The sequence below is a fragment of the Callorhinus ursinus genome, unplaced genomic scaffold, assembly GCF_003265705.2.
Source record: "Callorhinus ursinus isolate GAN/ISIS: 27379988/994484 unplaced genomic scaffold, GSC_fseal_2.0 scaffold9, whole genome shotgun sequence".
NCBI lineage: Eukaryota > Metazoa > Chordata > Mammalia > Carnivora > Otariidae > Callorhinus > Callorhinus ursinus.
In genome coordinates this window covers 39,226,425-39,240,479 of record NW_027397071.1, presented here as the reverse complement: position 1 = coordinate 39,240,479, position 14,055 = coordinate 39,226,425, and the positions used below count along the sequence as shown (strand labels likewise).

General features: G+C 39.9%; 1 protein-coding gene across 15 annotated transcripts in view; it reads right to left on the bottom strand.

The window, feature by feature from the left end:
• SLC44A5 (solute carrier family 44 member 5) overlaps positions 1 to 14,055 on the bottom strand; it is a 424,280-nt gene that overhangs the window by 179,103 nt on the left and 231,122 nt on the right. For 11 of the 15 annotated variants that reach the window (XM_073896502.1, XM_073896501.1, XM_073896500.1 and 8 more), the window contains one exon: positions 11,180 to 11,215. The exons of the other annotated variants lie outside the window; for them this stretch is intronic. In XM_073896502.1, the coding sequence (XP_073752603.1) occupies positions 11,180 to 11,215 (36 nt within the window). The remainder of the gene's footprint in view (positions 1 to 11,179; positions 11,216 to 14,055) is intronic. 15 annotated transcript variants of the gene reach the window in all.

The window sequence follows — 14,055 nt, the reverse complement described above, 5'->3', positions numbered from 1 at the left end:
AGAAAGAAAGAAAGAAAGAAAGAAAGAGAGAAAGAAAGAAAGAAAAAGAAAAATACAGCTTTGTCCCATTTCTACCAGAACTGCAGGTCAGGCTGTGAAGCATTGTATGATCAGTAGACTTGGTGCATGTGGTGTGCTGCCTGTGCTGGTCTTCTGAAGGGGAAAGCCCCCCTGCGTTGGCTCAAAGTCAGTATTGCCCTGGTAAATATGTACTTCTGAGGCACAGGGTTTGGTGTAAATAGCTCCCAACTCCACTGGGGGCCACTGCATTGTTCTCTGAAGTCCTACCGTGTTGGTGGTGAGGGAGAAATGGAGTCACCTGACTCTCATCCCTGAACAGGATATCAGGAAGCCCTTACAGAAAAGGAAGGGCCATCAGCACTCCTCACACCACAGCTCTCTTGCGTTTTATCTTTGGTCTGCAGCTGGGGTTCAAAACTCCAAATCTTAAAGGACCAAGCACCACATGGATCCACTCCATTTTCTGGAGTAGAGCCTCCCCACCATCCTGTGTCTAGTGTCCTTTGTCCCAGAAAAACAGTCCCATGCCTGCTCAGTGCACAGAATGTATGTTGTAGCACTGGGAAAAGGAGCAACCAAGTTATCCACCTTATGTGGGCACCTCTGTCCCCTGCCCATGAAAGGCCATTTGCTGGTGCCTGCAGGGTCTTTTGTCTTTGGAGAGGCAATAGGGAGTGTTCTCCCCCAGTGCGACCCAGATCTGTACACCACTTTGTGCACTCTCTGCTGGAGCCCTCCTTCTTCCCAGGAACACTTCCAAAACCTGTGAGACTCAGATCCCCTCGCTCACCTGTCTGCGGTGTGGAGAGGTTTTCTTGTGCAGACCCAACACCGTACTCTCTCAACTCCTCTCTCTTTCTCTCCCTTTTCTCTCCCTACAGAAAGGGCTCCCTCCCCTCTGTGGCATGGAAGTTTTTCTCTCCCCCAGCACTTCCACGCAACTCACACCTGTCACGTTGTCTCCCCCAAACCGTGGAGATCCTTCTTCCAAAACTCATATTGATTTTCTGGGTGTTCCAAGTGATCTGACCTCAATACAGCTGTGTTTGAGGAAGGAGAAAAGCCCAGGGTCCCCCTACTTCTCTGCCATCTTAACTCTCCCCTATGTTGTACCCCAACTTTATCTGTTTTTAATAATTTTGAACAGTAGGCAGGCAAAATCCAAACCATTTCAAGATTTACTAATGAGAGATATACACATTAGAGCTACTTAAAGCAAACTATCAAAAACTAAAATGAAGGGTGTCCTATTTAACAGTATAAGGAGACCATATAGCTTAGTCAATTCCTTCTTCTAAAGGCTCTTGTTCACACAGATGTAGAATAATTGATTGCAATATTTTGTGCCAAGAGGCAGCTGGTGCTATCCAGAAAGAGAAAACCAGCTTGGATTGCCAGGGGGAAATAAAAGCTTCAAGGTAAGGAAAGAGCTCTTTCCCAGGGAATGAGAAGTCAACTTTACATAATATGTTTTGCCTGAAAAAGAAATATGACCTCTTCCTTTAAATTTACATTTGCTCCCCTCAAGATCCCTCTAGGCTCTCTGGAATTTCTATTTGGAGTCAAACCTGTTTTAGCAGCAATTTTCAATTGTTACAGCTCTAGCTAACACTGAAAGTCTAAGAGAAAAAAATAAGGAGCATTTAAGATTATAGCAGAGTATTTTAACCCTGGCATTTTGACCCTGAGGACACTTAACACAAAATACAACCTAACCGAAGTAAAATTAGATTAAGTAGAAATTATAATGACAAAACTATCAATGCTAAGAATATATATAGTGAAGCATTTCTTCTTTTCTAATAAAAAATAGCTTGAATAATCACATATCATTAATAACAGTAAAAACTGCAAAAATTGACATTAGAAGAAATTAAACTTTTAGAGAAATAACTAACAAAAAACAAAATTGGCACTAAGTAAAACTTAAGGTAAAAATCTATTGACCAAAAATTGATAGAAGAATCATATCAAATTTGATATGGAAAAACTGAACTGGGACCACAAAAATATTTAATGAAGTTGATGAAACTTAATGTAGATAAAAACATAATCAATGAATCAAATCTTTATTTTAAAATTGACACAGAAAATATGGTAGTCTAATTAAAATAAGCTTAATAGAATAAAAAGGGATAAAACCATAAATAGTTTAACACTGTTATACAAAAAATTAGGAAATTAAATTAACTAATAAAATTTACTCTCCCCCACCAAATAAAAGAATAGTTTACTGACCCAAATTCATTAATGTTGGCATAAATCTGATTTAAATGTTGGTGTACAGAAACAGCCAAAATATTCTCACGTTTAAATTGGGTCAAAATGTCAGAAGCAAATTAGAGGAGTCCAAAAGGCAAGGTCAAAATAACCAATATCCAAAATAGCACACAGTCCATTGAGCTAATATAATATTTGCTCTTATGATTCCTACATTTATGTACTAAGAATTCTAAAACTGATTAATTAGTACATTAAATAAAGTGTGATTAGAGGAAAAAAGTAATATTAACTCATTAGTATTTGTGCTTCAAAATTTAAAAAGCAGTTGGTTATTTGCTCAGTTCACTACTTGATTTTGAAAACAGAAGTGTAGTTATAAACAGATTCTTCTGTGGAGAATGGACTAATGTTAAAGAAAGTATATCTCTGTTTAGGGCAATAGCTAAAGCATAAAAACCAGTGAGAACACTATTGTAAGTATCTAAATGACAAAGGATAGTTGTTTGAATGAAGTGATGCAGTGGAGATGGTAAGACTAGAAGACTAAGGATGGAAGATAGGTAGACAGCAGATTTGGTGGGACATGAAGCTGAATTAATGAGCCTAGAGCAAGACAGAGAAATTGGGGTGAGCCATATAAATTTAGGAGTATGAGGGGGAAAAGATGGAGGAGTAGGGGACCTTATTCCAACTGGTCCCTGGAATTGAGCTGGATATCTACCAAACCACTCCGAAAACCCATGAAATCAGCCTGAGATATAAGAAGATAGATCGGGATCTCTACAAACAGAATGTCGCAGGCATTTGGTTTTGAGGTAGAAAGCGGGGAGCCATGATTCTGTGGGCAGATACTGGAAGATAAATGGCAGCGGGAGGGAGCCGAGCTGCTGGGATCCTACACTGCCAGTGAGCAATAGCCTCCAACACTAGGGACCAGGCAGAGACTTGCAGACCAGTTGCAGTGGGGAAAGGACTTTAGGGCAGGCCCCCGCACTGAAACCCAGAGTGGTGGGGTTGAGCATGTGAACAGGGGTGGCTGGTGGTTACAGAAGCACAAAGGGCAGAGATGTGCCCTGACCTGGAAGCAGGGACAGGGAGCACTGCTGAGGGGCGCACAACCCAGGATGCTTCAGTTTATAGCAGCACAGACAGAAACGGAGATTGTGTGGCCTGGAAGGCTCACTGAACAACTCTGCGATCTCTCTGCTCTGAGGCAGAGGGTTGGAAACGGTCTTGTCTGCTCTGACTCTCAAAAGAGAAGCGGAAAGCTGCCAGGGAAAGCCACCAGAGAACAAAAGCCCCCAAAAACTGGTTTTCACTGAGCCCATGCCCCACCACAGGGGGCAGGGCAACAGGGTTGCCTGAGTAACAGTGAGGCAGGCACCTCCCTCAGAAGACAGGCTGGGAAAACAAGAGGCCAGCAACCCTAAGGTCCCTAGAAAGCAGGTGCATCTTGCTTGGGTTGTGGTCAATAATTTGGATGCTATACATTCCTTCACCATCCCTCAACAGAATGACTAGGAAGAGGAACCCCCAAAATAGGAAAGACTCAGAGACTATGACTTATGCCACAGATTTACAAATGGATTCAGATATAACCAAGATGTCGGAGATGGAATTCAGGCTAGGAATTGTGAAGACAATAGCTAGAATGGAAAAATCAATTAATGGCAACAAAAAGTCTCTAAGGGCAGAAATGAAAGCTGAATTGGCAGAACTTAAAAACGCTATCAATGAAATTCAATTTAATCTAGATAATCTAACAGCTAGGGTAAACAAGGCAGAAGAACGAATTAGTGATGTAGAAGACCAATTAATAGACAAAAAGGGAAACAAGGAGGCCAGGGAAAAACAACTCAGAATCCATGAAAATAGAATCAGAGAAATAAGTGACACCACAAAACGTTCAATGTCAGAATAATTGGAATTCCTAAGAAGGTGGAGAGAGAGAGAGGACTAGAAGATATATTTGAGCAAATCATAGCTGAGAACTTCCCTAATTTGGGGAATGAAACAAACATTCGTGTCTTAGAGGCACAGAGGACCTCTCCCAAGATCATGGAAAACAGACCAACACCATGGCATGTAATAGTAAAACTCGCAAATCTGAGAACCAAGGAAACCATCTTAAGGGCAGTTAGGGGGAAGAGATTCCTTACGTACAGAGGGAGGAACATCAGAATAATGTCAGACCCATCCACAGAGACCTGGTAAGCCAGAAAAGGCTGACAAGACATATTCAGGGTACTAAACGAGAAGAACATGCAGCCAAGAATACTTTGTCCAAAAAGGCTGTCATTGAGAATGGATAGAGAGATGCAGAGCTTCCAATTCCGGCAGAAAGAATATGTGAACACTAAGCTGGCCCTGCAAGAAATATTAAGGGGGGTTCTCTAAAAGGAGATAGACCCCAAGAGTGATATAGAACAGAAATTTACAGGAACAATCTATAAAAACAAGGTCTTCACAGACAACATGATGACAACAAATTCATATCTTTCAATAATCACTCTCAGTGTGAATGGCCTAAATGCTCCCATAAAACTGCACAGGGTCGCAGACTGGATAAAAAGACAGGACCCAATCATATGCTGTCTACAAGAGACACATTTTGAACTTTAAAGATACATCCAGACTGAAAGTGAAGGGATAGAGATCCATCTTCCATGCCAACGGAACTCAGAGGAAAGCTGGGGTAGCAATTCTTATATCAGACAAATTAGATTTTAAACTAAAGACTGTAGTTAGAGACACAGAAGGACACTATATCATTCTTAAAGGGTCTATCCACCAAGAAGATCTAACAATTGTAAATATCTATGCCCCCAACATGGGAGCAGCCATCTATGTAAGCCAACTTTTAACCAAAATAAAGAGTCCTATTGATAACAATACATTAATTGTGCGAGACCTCAACACTCCACTCTCAGCAATAGACAGATCATCTAAGCTTCTAAGAATAAGAAGCTTATTCTTCTCAAGCGCTCATGGAACTTTCTCCAGAATAGACCACAAACTGGGTCACAAATCAGATCTCAACCGATACCAAAAGACTGAGATTATTCCCTGCATATTCTCAGACCATAATGCTTTAAAACTGGACCTCATTCACAAGAAAATATTTGGAAGAAATTCAAACACTTGGAAGCTAACGACCACTCTACTCAAGAATGTTTGGGTCAACCAGGAAATCAAAGAAGAACTTAAACGATTCATGGAAACCAATGAGAACAAAAACACATTGGTCCAAAACCTATGAGATACTGCAAAGGCAGTCCTAAGGGGGAAATACCTAGCCATCCAATTCTCACTCAAAAAAATAGAAAAATCGCAAATTCATCCACTAACTCTACACCTTAAAGAACTGGAGAAAAAGCAACAAAGAATGCCTAAGCCACACATTGGAAGAGAAATAATTAAGATTAGAACAGAGATCAGTGAAGTAGAAACCAGAAACATAGTAGATCAGATCAACGAAACTAGAAGCTGGTTCTTTGAAAGAATTAATAAGATTGATAAACCACTGGCCAGACTTATCCAAAAGAAAAGAGAAAGGACCCAAATTAATAAATTATGAATGAAAGGGGAGAGGACATGACTAACACCAAGGAAATAGAAACAATTATTAGAAATTATTATCAACAACGATATGCCAATAAATTAAGCAACCTGGAAGAAATGGATGCCTTCCAGGAAACCTATAAACTACCAAGACTGAAACAAGAAGAGATTGACAACCTGAATAGGCCAATAACCAGTAATGAGATTGAAGCAGTGATCAAAAACCTGCCAAAAAACAAGAGTCCAAGGCCTGATGGATTCCCTGGGGAATTCTACCAAACATTCAAAGAAGAAATTATACCTATTCTCCTGAAGCTGTTTCAAAAAATAGAAACAGAAGGAAAACTTCCAGACTCATTCTATGAGGCCAGCATTACTTTGATCCCCAAACGAGGCAAAGACCTCAACAAAAAGGAGAATTTCAGACCGATATCCCTGATGAATATGGATTCCAAAAATCTCAACAAAATCCTAGCTAATAGGATCCAACAGTACGTTAAAAGGATCACCCGCCACGACCAAGTGGGATTGATCCCCGGGATGCAAGGTGGTTCAACATTCGCAAATCAATCAATGTGATAGAACACATTAATAAGAGGAGAGAGAAGAACCATATGGTCCTCTCAATTGATGCAGAAAAAGCATTTGACAGAATACAGCATCTTTTCCTGATTAAAACTTGTCAGAGTATAGGGATAGAGGGAACATTCCTCAAGTTCATAAAATCCATCTATGAAAAACCCACAGTGAATATCATCCTCAATGGGGAAAAGCTGAGAGCCTTTCCCTTACGATCAGGAGCATGACAAGGATGCCCACTCTCACCACTGTTGTTCAACATAGTACTAGAAGTCCTAGCAACAGCAATCAGACAACAAAAAAAATAAAAGGAATTCAAATTGGCAAAGAAGTCAAACTCTCTCTCTTTGCAGATGACATGACACTTTTGTGGAGAACCCAAAAGACTCCACCCCCAAATTACTAGAACTCATACAGAAATTCAGTAATGTGGCAGGATACAAAATCAATGCACAGAAATCAGTTGCTTTCTTATACACTAACAATGCAACTGTAGAAAGAGAAATTAGAGAAACGATTCCATTTACAATAGCACCAAAAACCATAAGATACCTCGGAATAAACCTAACCAAAGAGGTAAAGGATCTATACTCTAGGAACTACAGAACACTCATGAAAGAAATTGAAGAAGACACAAAAAGATGGAAAAACATTCCATGCTCATGGAAAAACATTCCATTCGTTTATTCTTAACGAAGAATAAACACCGTTAAAATGTCTATGCTACCCAGAGCAATCTGTACCTTCAATGCCACCCCAATCAAAATTCCAATGATATTTTTCAAAGCCCTGGAATAAACAATACTAAAATTTGTATGGAATCAGAAAAGACCCCGAATCGCCAAGGAGATGTTGAAAAAGAAAAACGAAGCTGGGGTCATCATGTTGCCTGATTTCAAGCTATATTACAAAGCAGTGATCACCAAGACAGCATGGTACTGGCACAAAAATAAACATATAAACCAATGGAACAGAATAGAGAGCCCAGATATGGACCCTCAACTCTTTGGTCAAATAATCTTCGACAAAGCAGGAAAAAATCTGCAACGGAAAAAAGACAGTCTCTTCAATAAATAGTGCTGGGAAAATTGGACAGCCACATGCATAAGGATGAAACTCGACCATTCTCTAACACCACACACAAAGATAAACTCAAAATGGATGAAAGACTTCAATGTGAGACAGGAATCCATCAAAATCCTACAGGAGAACATAGGCAATAACCTCTTTGACATTGGCCACAGCAACTTCTTTCAAGATACATCTCCAAAAGCTAGTGAAACAAAAGCAAAACTTAACTTTTGGGACTTCATCAAGATAAAAAAAGCTTCTGCACAGCAAAGCAAACAGTCAACAAAACTAAGAGGCAACCCACAGAATGGGAGAAGATATTTGTAAATGACACTACAGATAAAGGGCTGGTATCCAAGATCTATAAAGAACTTCTCAAACTCAACACCCAAAAAACAAATAATCAAGTCAAAAGATGGGCAGACGACATGAACAGACACTTCTCTTAAGAAGACATACAAATGGCTAATGGACACATGAAAAAAAATGTTCATCATCATTAGCCATCAGGGAAATTCAAATTAAAACCACATTGAGATACCACCTTACACCAGTTAGAATGGCAAAAATTGACAAGGCAAGAAACAACAAATGTTGGAGAGGTTGTGGAGAAAGGGGAACCCTCTTACACTGTTGGTGGGAATGCAAGTTGGTACAGCCACTTTGGAAAACAGTGTGGAGGTGCCTCAAAAAATTAAAAATAGAGCTACCCTATGACCCAGCAATTGCACTACTGGGTATTTACCCCAAGGTCACAGATATAGTGAAAAGAAAGGCCATATGCACCCCAATGTTCATAGCAGCAGTGTCTACAATAGCCAAGCTGTGGAAAGAGCCGAGATGCCCTTCAACAGATGAATGGATAAAGAAGATGTGGTCCATATATACAATGGAATATTACTCAGCCATCAGAAAGGATGAATACCCAACTTTCACATCAAAATGGATGGGACTGGAGGAGATTATGCTAAGTGAAATAAGTCAAGCAGAGAAAGTCAGTTATCATACGGCTTCACTTATTTGTGGAACATAAGGAATGGCATGGAGGACATTAGGAGAAGGAAGGGAAAAATGAAGGGGGGGGAATCGGAGGGAGAGATGAACCATGAGAGAGGATGGACTCAGATGAACAAACTGAGGGTTCTAGAGGGGTGGGGGGTGGGGGGATGCATTAGCCTGGTGATGGGTATTAAGGAGGGCACGTGCTGCATGGAGCACTGGGTGTTATATGAAAACAATGGATCGTGGAACACTACATCAAAAACTAATGATGTAATGTATGGTGACTAATATAACATAATAAAATAAAATAAAAAAAATAAATTTAGGAGTAAACAGTATGTTTATGGTCTTTAAAACTATGGGACAAGATGAAATCATCTAGAAGCATACAAAAAGAGAAAATGCACCCTGGGCATTCTCCAAAATTTAGACTCTAAATGTTAGAGATTGGGCAGAGGAAGAGGAGACATGAGAGAGAAAGGAGGAAAACCAGAAGAGTGTGGTATCATGGAAGCAGAAGAAAATGTTGCAAAAAAAAAAACAGTGGCTACATGTGTTGAAGAAGAATAAGGTGAGAAAGAGAATAATTCTCCACTGGAGGAGCAAGAGAGATGTTCTCAGAAATGTGGGTAAAAAGGTGTTTCCCAGAAGTAGTGCAGATACAATTCCAGTTGGTGTGGGGTAACGAGAGGACAGGAGAGAAGAACGTGGAGTCAGTGCCTAAAGACAACTCTAGTAAGGAGTTTCTATGAGAAAAAGCAAAGAAATAGAGTGGTATGTGGAAGATGGTAAAAGGGTCAATGGAGGCTTCACCAGTTTTTTACAAAGGGCTGATATTTAGGCATGTTTGTATATAGGCGGGAATGGTGGAAGAGGGACAGGGGACAATTTCATAGCAAGGTCCTTGAGGAGCTACAGCCTCAGACAGGACAAGGATTCCCCTTCCTTGTGAGAGCAGAGGAGGCGGAGCCCATGGGGTAAAGTCACCAGCTTCTCTGCGTCTCAGCTTCTTTGGAACAGGAGGCTGCTGAAGAATGTTTTCTATGGGCTAACCTCAACAGTACTCCAATTCTCCCAAGCTCACCTATATTATCAAACACAGTTAAGCTTTCCTTAACAGAAGACTCTTAAAAAGAAGTGTAAATGTTGAGTGAATAGGTCAAAGAGAAAAGACAAAATGGCATGTGATTCACTTGCCCCCAACTCCTGGGTGTAACACTCTTAGGATCTGGAGGTGTTTCCTCTAATATAGCTGCACTTTCAGGGGATGCAAAACAAACAGTCCCTCCTGGGCCATGGTTCAGCAGTGAGTCCCCCTAGATATATCTTCTCTGGGAGGATGGAAATCGCAAAGGGTCTCAAGGCAATATTCTACATTGGAGGTTTTCCCTTTCTTTGAAAACTCCTATTCCTCCTTTCATCCTAGCAGAAGCAGTGCTCTGTGGTCCCTCTCTTCTTAGTCTCTTATATCAGAGGTGGAGTGTTTATTCTTCTTTGGCTCATTTATCTCAAGAATCTTGTCAGAAAGATGATGATTTTATTATAATCCTAATTACTTTATCCTCATTAAGACAAGGTTTATGAATAAAAATATAACTGATCATATTGAGCAGTAAAACATCATTTTGAATCATGATACATTTTGAGTTAAAATAACTCTGATAGCCCGAAAGATTTGACTTCTATTTTTTCCAAAAGAGGGAAAAAAATGTATCTGCTGATATATTTTCCACCCCTAAGGTTAGAAAATCACAAACGGAAATTTACAAAATAGTTTCTACAAATGATTACATTACCTACATTTCCACCTTATAGGATCATATGTGATCAAATAAAATCTGTGTGAAGAAACTTTGAAGACTATAAAGTGCTATTATACATGTAAGAACAAACCTTAGAAGATTTACCTAGGTACAATGAAACCTAACAAGCATCAATAAAGAGGCTTTGAGAATAGAGATAGGAAAGTGCACATGTGATAACCCTATCAGTTGAGGATTTGGGATCCAAGTACTGCTGGAAGTCACAGCAGAAAAGTACTTATTTGTATATCTCAGGAGCAATGATAGCACATCAAGGAAGAACAACTCTTGAAACCAGTGCTGCTCAAACTTTCATTTGCATGAATGCCTTGAGGATCTTGTGAAAATGCATATTCTGATTCTGTAAGACTGGGGTGGGGCCTGAGATTCTGCCTTTCTAGAGGAGCTCCCAGGCAATGCCCCTGCTGTTGGTCCACAGACCATACTTTTGAGTAGCAAGACTCAACTCTAAGAGGTTGGCTGAGGGGTGAGCCAAGTGTCACAAAAAGAGGACTGGGTAAGATATAGTATCATGAAACAGCCAAGAAGCCTGACAACAGAGATCCCTATTAGAAAGAGAGATTTAAATAAGACACATGTGTCAAGGTCTTAAGCTGAGCTTCAAGGATGGGAAGAAAGCAAGAGGTATGGGGTGGCCTGGGTTAATGAAGCATCAGCAGCTATATGATGTTCTTCCTGAAGGATTTTTTTTTTTATAACTCGAAAGAGAGGAAATCCCTTCAGGAGGAAGAAATCAGCCACTTGAAAGAAGGACCAAACAAGACATCAGCAATTGGTCTTTATGAACCAAGTATTTAGGTGTTCCTAGATTTTGAAAGCATAATGTATTTCTTAAATGACAGACTGTCATGAAGAATTCTTAGACTAACTTATCACTTAACAGTCAGACTATGACTTACCATAGGTCTCGTGGTCTAAGAAAGTGTCTGGTAGTTCTAGGAAAAAACACAAAGGGCAAACAAATCTTTATTTGTGGGATTCGTGATTCTGAAGCTCCATACCCATCTCTCTCTGACATAAAAATTATAGTTCTTAGACTTTAACACACAGAATAATATAAGGTCTGTCGGACTAGCTGAACAGATACTTAACACTCAAAGTCACCAATCATGAACATTTAATCTTAGGAAGTCCAAAAAAAATGTTGCACGAAGTTCCTGGAGGTAAGAGGTTTGGGGTGGGGGGATAAAGCTGTTAACTCTTCCATTTTCATCCACGCCCTGTACCAGGTGATATGCACAGTCTCAGAAAATTCAGCACCAAGAAATAAGATGCTTTGTTTACTTTCACTTTATGTTTCTGCTTTGACTCAGAAGATGCATTAGTCATGAAAAACTTAACATGCATTAAATAATCTCAATTACACACAGAATAACCAGTACAGACTAGAGAAAAAGGATGTAATTCGAATTCTGCCGCCACACTTGAACCACATTACATGTGACCTTTTGCTTTAATGGCAGCTTGCACATGATAACTATTAACATAGCCTATTCAATTTGGAAGATATAATTTATGGGGTTTTTTGGGGGGGTGGATATGGCAAGTTCCATAATGAACAATTATAGCACACTAAGGTTTTACTGCTCAAATAATCCCATACATATTGAAACAAAAACATTAATACTTTCTATGAACACTCCATTCTCTGGTACTTGATCACACTTGGTCAAGTCATTAAAAAAGAATTCCCACCATAGAGCCAATGGGCAGAAATTACAACACTTGGTCTAAGCATCGATGCTTCTCATCAATCTAACAATAGTAAATCATGGAGAGTCAGAATTGGGATAAAGACTCTAGGGAAAGTGAGCATTTGTAAACTGTGTTCACTTGGGAAAGATAATGATAATTAAAATAGCAACCAATTTTTGAACACTTACTGTGCACTAGGTGCCATGTTTCATTTACATATTTCTTTTAATATTCACAGCATCCTTTGCTGTAGTCATCATAATCAATTCTCCTCTAAAAATGAAAAGCTGAGGTTCCCAGAGGCAATGTGAACCTTAGGGCTAATCTTTGCTTAGAGTCACCACCCTGCTAGTAAGCAATGGATCTGAAATTCAAACAGGTTTATGTAGCTCCCAAGTCCACTCATAACCAGTACAATTTCCAGCCTCTGATACTAGCAAATATATCACAAAAATAAAGATTATTCATAAAGTTTTTAGGACACTCCCCTCATCCCCTACCACATCCCCTTTAAAATAGCAATTCTGGGCCAGATTCATTAGAATGATAAGCATTATCTCATTTCCCAGCTTTTGCCTCAGGAGCATATAGTTTTCAGAGTCAACATTTGAAAAGCCAAATAAAGCCTCTCAAATATGGTAAGAATGGCCATCTCTCACTGGTTTTATTAGACTTAAAAGCATGTACGTTCAAGGCTGAGTACTTGAGAGAGAAAATTAAATGTCAAAACCCAATTATCAACTGCTTCATTCCTGTTCCTGGGCCCTAAGTAACTAGACTTGCCTTTCATATGCCAAAAATAATAAAAAACAACAAATTAGAGGTTTGTAGCCATATTTTAAAAAATCACGTCACAGTGGTTTTTGTAAACGGCCCAAGAGTGTACTGTTCTAATCAAATGCGAGCTCATACAATAAGTGCTTAGCCTCTGCCTCAAGCTCCCTACTCTGATCTTCCCCAACTCCTCCAGTTTTATATACTAATGAACTCCATCTGTAAGCTCAGGCCCATTGGAATTGGTGCTGGGTAGGGCAGGAAGCATTTCAGTAATCTCAGCCCCAGCAGATGGAGAAGGGAACTGGCTACTCACTGTACTATAGGTGCTTTACAGACATAGTTAAATCCTCAGCAACTATACACCATAGGTGTAATTATTCTCATTTTACAGATAAGGAATATGGAAAATCAGAGTGTTGAAAGTACCAAGTTTGCATAGTCTTAATGTTAAAAAAAAACAAAGCAAACAAAGCAGGACCTAGGTGCTGGTCTCCCATTACCCAGACTGGCTATCATACAATACAATATAATTTTGACTCCTTCTTCCTAGAATTTGCAATGAGTTAAAAGATCCAAGTTCTCTCTCTCTCTCTCTTTTTCTCTTTTGGTGTGATCAATTCATAAGACGGTTGAGCCAGACTTCTGTGTAACCTTATGTTTTTTTCAAAAGCCATGAGAAAGTTGTGAGAACATTCATATGTCATGCAGACTGCCATATGGTGTATACAAACACCAAAGCCAACTTATTTTGACCCTGGTAATAGCTGGGAAGACTGGAATCTCAAAGGAGATGAGCTCCTGGATATGCATGCCACCTACTTATGTCTAGTGCTGTAGCATCTGTATATAGTTGGAGATGGGAACTACTGGACTACAATTCCCAGTCTGATTGCTGTGCCTTTTACCACCTTTATTCCCTTTAGTTCTTTTTGCTTGAAAGGTACTTAAGGGGCTAAAGATTGGTTGGAGTTAGGGATGGAGGAGGGAGTAGCAATGAGTGGAGCCAGGTTGGAAATTGGTGAGAGTCATGTTCTTGCTGTGTCAGTCTTGAATCTTATTAAAAAGAACCAGGTGTGCCTGGGTGGCTCAGTTGGATAAAGGTCCACCTCTTGATTTCGTCTCAGGTCATGATCTTAGGGTCATGGGATAGTGCCCTGCATTGGGCTCTGTGCTCAGCGGGGAGTCTGCTGGGGAATCTCTCTCTCTCTTCCTTTATCCCTCCCCGACTCTCTCTCTCTCTCAAATAAATAAAGTTTTAAAAGAAGGAGAAGGAGGAGGAGGAGGAGGAGGAGGAGGAGGAGGA